At 42.9% G+C, this 10,708-nt stretch overlaps 1 protein-coding gene across 2 annotated transcripts in view; it reads left to right on the top strand.

The window, feature by feature from the left end:
* Positions 1-9,981: 9,981 nt before the first annotated feature.
* The window catches only part of LOC115123453 (pyruvate dehydrogenase E1 subunit beta), a 31,488-nt gene continuing 30,761 nt past the window's right edge, over positions 9,982-10,708 (top strand). Inside the window, exons 1-2 of one of the 2 annotated variants that reach the window (XM_029652799.2) lie at positions 9,982-10,089; positions 10,185-10,244. In XM_029652799.2, the coding sequence (XP_029508659.1) occupies positions 10,054-10,089; positions 10,185-10,244 (96 nt within the window). In that variant the 5' untranslated portion in view covers positions 9,982-10,053. The remainder of the gene's footprint in view (positions 10,090-10,184; positions 10,245-10,708) is intronic. The other variant, XM_029652798.2, reaches the window with a different exon arrangement.

Here is a 10,708-nt window from a genome sequence, read left to right as displayed (position 1 = left end):
CCCCTTCTGAAAAACCTACACTCGATCCCTCCGATGTCAACAACTACAGACCAGTATCCCTTCTTTTTTTCTCTCCAAAAAACTCTTGAACGTGTCGTCCTTGGCCAGCTCTCCCGCTTATCTCTCATAATGACCTTCTTGATCCAAATCAGTCAGGTTTCAAGACTAGTCATTCAACTGAGACTGCTCTTCTCTGTATCACGGAGGCGCTCCGCACTGCTAAAGCTAACTCTCTCTCCTCTGCTCTCATCCTTCTAGACCTATCGGCTGCCTTCGATACTGTGAACCATCAGATCCTCCTCTCCACCCTCTCCGAGTTGGGCATCTCCGGCGCGGCCCACGCTTGTGCGTCCCTACCTGACAGGTCGCTCCTACCAGGTGGCGTGGCGAGAATCCGTCTCCTCACCACGTGCTCTCACCACTGGTGTCCCCCAGGCTCTGTTCTAGGCCCTCTCCTATTCTCGCTATACACCAAGTCACTTGGCTCTGTCATAACCTCACATGGTCTCTCCTATCATTGCTATGCAGACGACACACAATTAATCTTCTCCTTTCCCCTTCTGACGACCAGGTGGCGACCGCATCTCTGCATGTCTGGCAGACATATCAGTGTGGATGACGGATCATCACCTCAAGCTGAACTCGGCAAGACGGAGCTGCTCTTCCTCCCGGGAAGGACTGCCCGTTCCATGATCTCGCCATCACGGTTGACAACTCCATTGTGTCCTCGTCCCAGAGCGCTAAGAACCTTGGCGTGATCCTGACAACACCCTGTCGTTCTCAACATCAAGGCGGTGGCCCGTTCCTGTAGGTTCATGCTCTACAACATCCGCAGAGTACGACCCTGCCTCACACAGGAAGCGGCGCAGGTCCTAATCCAGGCACTTGTCATCTCCCGTCTGGATTACTGCAACTCGCTGTTGGCTGGGCTCCCTGCCTGTGCCATTAAACCCCTACAACTCATCCAGAACGCCGCAGCCCGTCTGGTGTTCAACCTTCCCAAGTTCTCTCACGTCACCCGCTCCTCCGCTCTCTCCACTGGCTTCCAGTTGAAGCTCGCATCCGCTACAAGACCATGGTGCTTGCCACGGAGCTGTGAGGGAACGGCACCTCAGTACCTCCAGGCTCTGATCAGGCCCTACACCCAAACAAGGGCACTGCGTTCATCCACCTCTGGCCTGCTCGCCTCCCTACCACTGAGGAAGTACAGTTCCCGCTCAGCCCAGTCAAAACTGTTCGCTGCTCTGGCCCCCCAATGGTGGAACAAACTCCCTCACGACGCCAGGACAGCGGAGTCAATCACCACCTTCCGGAGACACCTGAAACCCCACCTCTTTAAGGAATACCTAGGATAGGATAAAGTAATCCTTCTCACCCCCCCCCTTAAAAGACCTAGATGCACTATTGTAAAGTGGCTGTTCCACTGGATGTCATAAGGTGAAAGCACCAATTTGTAAGTCGCTCTGGATAAGAGCGTCTGCTAAATGACTTAAATGTAAATGTAAATGTATGGCAAGAACAGCTCAAATAAGCAAAGAGAAATGACAGTCATTATTTTAAGACATGAAGGTGAGTCAATTTGGAAAATGTCAAGAACTTTGAACATTTCTTCAAGTGCAGTTGTAAAAACCATCCAGCGCAATGATGAAACTGGCTCTCGTGAGGACCACCACAGGAAAGGAAGACCCAGAGTTACCTCTGCTGCAGAGGATAAGTTCATTTGAGTTACCAGCCTCAGAAATTGCAGCCCAAATAAATGCTTCACAGAGTTCAAGTAACAGACACATCTCAACATCAACTGTTCAGAGGAAACTGCATGAATCAGGATGAATCAGGCCTCCATGGTCAAATTGTGACAGCTTTGCACACTCTTGGCCTTCTCTCGACCAGCTTCATCTGTAATTTCTAACAGTCTTGAAGGAGTTCAGACATATGCTGAGTACTTGTTGGCTGCTTTTCCTTCACTCTGCGGTCCAACTCATCCCAAACCATCTCAATTCGGTTGAGGTCGGGTGATTGTGGAGGCCAGGTCATCTGATGCAGCACTCCATCACTCTCTTTCTTGGCAAAATAGCCCTTATACAGCCTGGGGGTGTGTTGGATCATTGTCCTGTTGAAAAACAAATTATAGTCCCACTAAGCGCAAACCAGATGGGATGGCGTATCGCTGCAGAATGCTGTGGTAACCATGCTGGTTAAGTGTGCCTTGAATTCTAAATAAATCTCCTACAGTGTCACCAGCAAAGCACCCCCACACCATCACACCTCCTTCATGTTTCACAGTGGGAACTACACATGCAGAGATGATCCATTCACCTTCTCTGCGTCTCATAAAGACACAGCGGTTGGAACACAATTTTTAAAAATGTTTTAAAAAATAAAACAAAATCTCACATTTGGACTCATCAGACCAAAGGACAGATTTCCACCGGTCTAATGTCCATTGCTCGTGTTTCTTGGCCCAACCAAGTCTCTTCTTCTTATTGGTGTTCTTTAGTAGTGGTTTCTTTGCAGCAATTTGACCATGAAGGCCTGATTCACACAGTCTCCTCTGAACAGTTGATGTTGAGATGCGTCTGTTACTTGAACTCCTAGAAGGTCAGCATCCCGGAGTCGCCTCTTCACTGTTAACGGTGAGACTGGTGTTTTGTGGGTACTATTTAATGAAGCTGCCAATTGAGGACTTGTGAGGCATCTGTTTCTAGACACTCTGATGTACTTGTCCTCTTGCTCATTTGTGCACCGGGTCCTCCCACTCCTCTTTCTATTCTGTTTGGAGCCAGTATGCTCTGTTCTGTGAAGGGAGTAGTACACAGCGTTGTATGAGATCTTCAGTGTCTTGGCAATTTTTCGCATGGAAAAGCCTTCATTACTCAGAACAAGAATAGACTGACGAGTTTCAGAAGAAAGTTATTTGTTTCTGGACATTTTTAGCCTGTAATTGAACTCACAAATGCTGATGCTCCAGATACTCAACTAGTCTAATGAAGGCCAGTTTTATTGCTTCTTTAAATCATCTTTTAAATCAACAGTTTTCAGCTGTCCTAACATAATTGCAAAAGGGTTTTCTAATGAACAATTAGCCTTTTAAAATAATAGCCTTTTAACACACCGTGCCATTGTAACACAGGAGTGATGGTTACTGATAATGGGCCTCTGTACGCCTATGTAGATATTCCATTGGAACACAGGAGTGATGGTTACTGATAATGGGCCTCTGTACGCCTATGTAGATATTCCATTAAAAATCTGCCTTTCTAGCTACAATAGTCATTTACAACATTAACAATGTCTACACTGTATTTCTGATCAATTTGATGTTATTTTAATGGACATTAAATGTACTTTTCATTCAAAATCAAGGACATTTCTAAGTGACCCCAAACGGTTTGAACGGTAGTGTATATATATGCATGTCTATAACTGTTCTGTACTTTGTCATGTATTTGTACATTTCATGTGGACCCCGGGAGGAGTAGCTTCTGCATGTGCTGTAGCTAATGTAAATAAACTAAACTACTGTATTATAGCCTACTGTAATCTACAGTACTGTAGTCTACTGTAATCTACAATATTATACAGTAGCCCACTGTAATCTACAATATTATAGCCTACTGCCACCTACTGTATTATAACCTACTGTAATCTACAATATTATAGCCTACTGTAATCTACAGTATTATAGCCTATTATAGCCTACTGTAATATAGCCTACTGTAATCTACAGTATTATATCCTACTGTAATATAGCCTACTGTAATCTACAGTATTATAGCCTACTGTAATATAGCCTACTGTAATCTACAGTATTATAGCCTACTGTAATCTACAGTATTATAGCCTACTGTAATCTACAGTATTATAGCCTACTGTAATCTACAGTATTATAGCCTACTGTAATCTACTGTATGTTAACCTACTGTAATCTACAGTATTATAGCCTACTGCCACCTACTGTATTATAGCCTACTGTAATCTACTGTTCATAATACTGTACATCTATGGATTGGATTTTGCACAGAATTGACAGATTCTGTCTATAGCCTGTGTGCAGGGTTGGGTAGGATACTTTAATGCCCCTTCTAATGCCCTTCCAGAGGCATTAGAAGAAGACAACAATGTATGTTACCAATTGAATGAGATCTATTGCAGGATAAATCAATGTTTACATTTCCTGGCCATATATGGATGTTACATTTTACTTAATGGGTTGGTTATGTAGGCTTCTTCTAACCCATCGCTATCTACTACATATAATAACATGATTAAACCATATCTTTACATTAAAAACCAAAGTATCAGAATTCCAGTCATTCCAATAAATGTTATACCCCTTGATCTTCAAGAATAGGACTTAGAAATATGGAAGTATAGATTAGACAAATAGTTTTACCTGAGCATGACCCCAAAACTAAGGACTTATTCGCCAGCCCTACTCTGTTGTTTATGATTCAGTTGTCATGGAGGACTGATTGGGCTCATTGAGCTGAAAAATAAATTCTGTGTTCATGGAATGGCTTTGAGCTCTACTAAAAAGTGCTATTTACACGTGAAAAATGATTTCCATATGCTGCATTTGCTGTAGGCCTATTGTTTACCTTTTAGTTGGTGACACTTTGATATCTTGATAATATACAGCTGTTTAAATGCAAATCCACAAATGAAACAACAAAACGGACACCCCGCCTCTGTTGGTAAAAAGCTGAGGGAGAAATGTAACCACTCTCAGGGGGCGGCAGGGTAGCCTAGTGGTTAGAGCGTTGGACTAGTAACCGGAGCTGACAAGGTACAAATCTGTCGTTCTGCCCCTGAACAGGCAGTTAACCCACTGTTCCGAGGCCGTCATTGAAAAATAAGAATTTGTTCTTAATTGACTTGCCTGGTTAAATAAAGGTTAAAAAAATTAATTAAATAAAAATAGACAGAGCTGTGGATGTAAGGACTGACCATCCATTATATCAACATTATAGTTGTTATGAGGCTATACAGTGTTATTTACATGTACATTGTTTACAAACATTGGAGTAAAACAAGTTTATATGTTGGGTTCTCATGGAGTGTTGGGTTCTCATGGAGTGTTGGGTTCTCATGGAGTGTTGGGTTCTCATGGGTTCTCATGGAGTGTTGGGTTCTCATGGAGTGTTGGGTTCTCATGGAGTGTTGGGTTCTCATGGAGTGTTGGGTTCTCATGGGTTCTCATGGAGTGTTGGGTTCTCATGGAGTGTTGGGTTCTCATGGAGTGTTGGGTTCTCATGGAGTGTTGGGTTCTCATGGAGTGTTGGGTTCTCATGGAGTGTTGGGTTCTCATGGAGTGTGACAGTTGAACTAAGATCATGAGGCATTTATAAGTTATATTCTTCTATTTTGTTTTTATCCGCATTAATTAGATTGAGCAATAAAAGCCCCAATTTAATTCCGTAGGCTGGAATCCACACTGTTATTCTATAGGCTGGAATCCACACTATACAGCTGTTATTCTATAGGCTGGAATCCTCACTGTTATTCTATAGGCTGGAATCCTCACTGTTATTCTATAGGCTGGAATCCACACTGTTATTCTATAGGCTGGAATCCACACTGTTATTCTATAGGCTGGAATCCTCACTGTTATTCTATAGGCTGGAATCCACACTGTTATTCTATAGGCTGGAATCCTCACTGTTATTCTATAGGCTGGAATCCTCACTGTTATTCTATAGGCTGGAATCCACACTGTTATTCTATAGGCTGGAATCCACACTGTTATTCTATAGGCTGGAATCCACACTGTTATTCTATAGGCTGGAATCCACACTGTTATTCTATAGGCTGGAATCCTCACTGTTATTCTATAGGCTGGAATCCACACTGTTATTCTATAGGCTGGAATCCACACTGTTATTCTATAGGCTGGAATCCACACTGTTATTCTATAGGCTGGAATCCACACTGTTATTCTATAGGCTGGAATCCACACTGTTATTCTATAGGCTGGAATCCACACTGTTATTATATAGGCTGGAATCCACACTGTTATTCTATAGGCTGGAATCCACACTGTTATTCTATAGGCTGGAATCCACACTGTTATTCTATAGGCTGGAATCCACACTGTTATTCTATAGGCTGGAATCCTCACTGTTATTCTATAGGCTGGAATCCACACTGTTATTCTATAGGCTGGAATCCACACTGTTATTCTATAGGCTGGAATCCACACTGTTATTCTATAGGCTGGAATCCACACTGTTATTCTATAGGCTGGAATCCTCACTGTTATTCTATAGGCTGGAATCCTCACTGTTATTCTATAGGCTGGAATCCACACTGTTATTCTATAGGCTGGAATCCACACTGTTATTCTATAGGCTGGAATCCACACTGTTATTCTATAGGCTGGAATCACACTGTTATTCTATAGGCTGGAATCCACACTGTTATTCTATAGGCTGGAATCCACACTGTTATTCTATAGGCTGGAATCCTCACTGTTATTCTATAGGCTGGAATCCACACTGTTATTCTATAGGCTGGAATCCACACTGTTATTCTATAGGCTGGAATCCACACAATGCAGCTGTTATTCTATAGGCTGGAATCCACACTGTTATTCTATAGGCTGGAATCCTCACTGTTATTCTATAGGCTGGAATCCACACTGTTATTCTATAGGCTGGAATCCACACAATGCAGCTGTTATTCTATAGGCTGGAATCCACACTGTTATTCTATAGGCTGGAATCCTCACTGTTATTCTATAGGCTGGAATCCACACTGTTATTCTATAGGCTGGAATCCACACAATGCAGCTGTTATTCTATAGGCTGGGATCCACACTGTTATTCTATAGGCTGGGATCCACACTGTTATTCTATAGGCTGGGATCCACACTGTTATTCTATAGGCTGGGATCCACACTGTTATTCTATAGGCTGGGATCCACACTGTTATTCTATAGGCTGGGATCCACACTATGCAGCTGTTATTCTATAGGCTGGGATCCACACTGTCCAGCTGTTATTCTATAGGCTGGGATCCACACTGTCCATCTGTTCTTCTATAGGCTGGGATCCACACTGTTATTCTATAGGCTGGGATCCACACTGTTATTCTATAGGCTGGGATCCACACTATGCAGCTGTTATTCTATAGGCTGGGATCCACACTATACAGCTGTTATTCTATAGGCTGGGATCCTCACAATGCAGCTGTTATTCTATAGGCTGGGATCCACACTATGCAGCTGTTATTCTATAGGCTGGGATCCACACTATGCAGCTGTTATTCTATAGGCTGGGATCCACACTATGCAGCTGTTATTCTATAGGCTGGGATCCTCACAATGCAGCTGTTATTCTATAGGCTGGGATCCACACTGTTATTCTATAGGCTGGGATCCACACTATGCAGCTGTTCTTCTATAGGCTGGGATCCACACTATGCAGCTGTTATTCTATAGGCTGGGATCCACACTGTTATTCTATAGGCTGGGATCCACACTATACAGCTGTTATTCTATAGGCTGGGATCCACACTGTTATTCTATAGGCTGGGATCCACACTGTTATTCTATAGGCTGGGATCCACACTGTTATTCTATAGGCTGGGATCCACACTATGCAGCTGTTATTCTATAGGCTGGGATCCACACTGTTATTCTATAGGCTGGGATCCACACTGTTATTCTATAGGCTGGGATCCACACTATGCAGCTGTTATTCTATAGGCTGGGATCCACACTGTTATTCTATAGGCTGGGATCCACACTGTTATTCTATAGGCTGGGATCCACACTATGCAGCTGTTATTCTATAGGCTGGGATCCACACTATGCAGCTGTTATTCTATAGGCTGGGATCCACACTGTTATTCTATAGGCTGGAATCCACACTATCCAGCTGTTATTCTATAGGCTGGGATCCACACTGTTATTCTATAGGCTGGGATCCACACTGTTATTCTATAGGCTGGGATCCACACTATGCAGCTGTTATTCTATAGGCTGGGATCCACACTGTTATTCTATAGGCTGGGATCCACACTGTTATTCTATAGGCTGGGATCCACACTATGCAGCTGTTATTCTATAGGCTGGGATCCACACTGTTATTCTATAGGCTGGGATCCACACTGTTATTCTATAGGCTGGGATCCACACTATGCAGCTGTTATTCTATAGGCTGGGATCCACACTGTTATTCTATAGGCTGGAATCCACACTATCCAGCTGTTATTCTATAGGCTGGGATCCACACTATACAGCTGTTATTCTATAGGCTGGGATCCACACTGTTATTCTATAGGCTGGGATCCACACTGTTATTCTATAGGCTGGGATCCACACTATGCAGCTGTTGCAAGAGCGCATTTTTCACTGGCTGTCCACTGGTTTCAAAAACAATGAAACTTAAACTTCTTGAATTCAACCATTATTGGGTTAAACTACACATTTAACAACCACAATCCGTAAGGAGCAAATAGCTAAATGAGAGAGCAGCAGTGTGATTCACATCAATGCTCTATGTAGATATCAATAATAAGTGATATCCGTATCACCGTAGACAACACCACTGCTGTCATCCTGACCTCCAAGTGTTTATTCAAGTTGGATAATATTTTGATGCCGACAGCAGTCGCACCATTGGAAGACATAGTTTGGACTGTAGCCTACAAAAGCCTATTCCTGCTCTTTTCCCTCGATCCATCAAACACATTTGGTGTGTCATCATAGTGGTCTCTGATTGGTGGTCATCATTTGGTGTGTCATCATAGTGGTCTCTGATTGGTGGTCATCATTTGGTGTGTCATCAAAGTGGTCTCTGATTGGTGGTCATCATTTGGTGTGTCATCATAGTGGTCTCTGATTGGTGGTCATCATAGTGGTCTCTGATTGGTGGTCATCATTTGGTGTGTCATCATAGTGGTCTCTGATTGGTGGTCATCATTTGGTGTGTCATCAAAGTGGTCTCTGATTTATGGTCAGACTCGCTCAGGTGGAACAAATTTAAACTTGCGCCTTTTATCAATGCTGATTTGAATATCATTGAGAAAGCAGAGACATTTCTAAAATGGTTTTTTTCGCAAACATCCTTTCTGAATTTAGAAGTAATCCTCGAAGTAATCGTCTAGTTTTTCAAAAGTATCTGTAATCTGATTACAATATTTTTGCTGTGGTAACGGATTACAGTTACCGGTTTTTGTAATCCCTTTCATGTAAAGGATTACACGTAATCTGTTACTCCCCAACCCTGCCTGTGCGCTGTCCAAATATGTCCAACATCATGATGCCTAAATACGACTAGCACTGTGAGCCTTCTATGTAAATACCCAGACAGCCTCTGGTGGTAGCTGTAATCACTGCCTCTAGTCTGAGCTAGGCTACATCAAACTTCAGCATAGTAGTCTAAAGTGACAGATATGCACACAGATTTAATTAAAATATATGCTATTTATTTAATTTGGCAAGTCAGTAAAGAACACATTCCTATTTACAATGACGGCCAATCAGAGTGTTCCTGATTGGTTCTCAATACCTTGCTTGCTTAGACTGACCAGAGACATTTCAGAAAGGAGGATATATAAATTCCAAGGGTGATTGAAAGGAAAAACGTTTAACGCCGCACTCAGCAGACGGTCGACCAATCGCCTTCACGTTGTCATGCTGCGTCGCTGGGTTGCTAAACTAATCGTCACGCAATCGCTTCATCAAAATTAGGGTATGAGTCGAGAAACCTGCCTATTTTTTATCGAAAGTACATAATGTCACAATTCCACAGCTATACTACATTAAAGAGAGCATAGCTAATTATCTCACATCTTGTAAAATGTGGTGTACCACTTATTGACGAAATTCATGCTAATGTTGGGTTTTGGAGCATATTGAAGGAGAGATCGCGTTGTCCCAGAATCTCCCAGAATGCACCGCGAGGCCCATTGCAGACGCATATACTTTATGGGTGTTAAATATGAGATGCCCATCTCCTCAAGTAGTATCTCTGGAGGGACTCAGACAGCTGCTCTGATTGGACCGGATCCTTCTCCAGGACAAGCTCCCACTCAGAGGACTGGTCAAAGATGGCGTCGTTGGGGTGTTTTCTTCGCTCCGGGAAGGTATTTATTAACTTTAAATCCATGTGCAGACAATGACCTATTTGTTCGGATGAGACAAAAAAAAAACGAGTCCTTTTGTGTGTTGTCTTGTGCAGAATGCCGTGTCGGTGGTCCTACGAAGGGAGTTCAGCAAGACTCCTCCGGCTGCTGTGCAGGTGAGGGCTAGTTTCATCTTTGCTAATGGGTTGATCTAACTAACAACCTTCAACGTGTTTTCACTAGTTACCACAGGCGAAGTCAAAATGGTCTATATCGTAAAAATTCATGAAAACAAAAACGTGCCTTTTCCGTATGAATGTTTTTTTAAATGTAGAAATAGGTGGGGTTTCTGACTTTGTGGCTTACAGCTGTCAATTGTATTTACCCCAAAACATAATATTTGCTTGAATTGAATTGCTTGAACGGTAGCATGTACTGTCGATTCAAGTCATCATAACAAGTTGGCCAGCTCACCTATGATGAACGTCTTATAGTCTTGTGCGATGTTAAGGCCTGACTGACCCATTGACAAGGACATATTATTTTATGCTGGGCATACACTACACAATTTCGCCACATTTTTGCCATCCCAGACACATTTTCATGCTTCGGGATTTGCGTCGTTTGAGCGGGCCAAGGA

The sequence above is a fragment of the Oncorhynchus nerka genome, linkage group LG15 (genome assembly GCF_034236695.1).
Source record: "Oncorhynchus nerka isolate Pitt River linkage group LG15, Oner_Uvic_2.0, whole genome shotgun sequence".
In the NCBI taxonomy this organism is placed as follows: Eukaryota; Metazoa; Chordata; class Actinopteri; order Salmoniformes; family Salmonidae; genus Oncorhynchus; species Oncorhynchus nerka.
The sequence above is the reverse complement of the archived record's forward strand: the minus strand, read 5'-3'. Positions and strand labels throughout refer to the sequence as shown.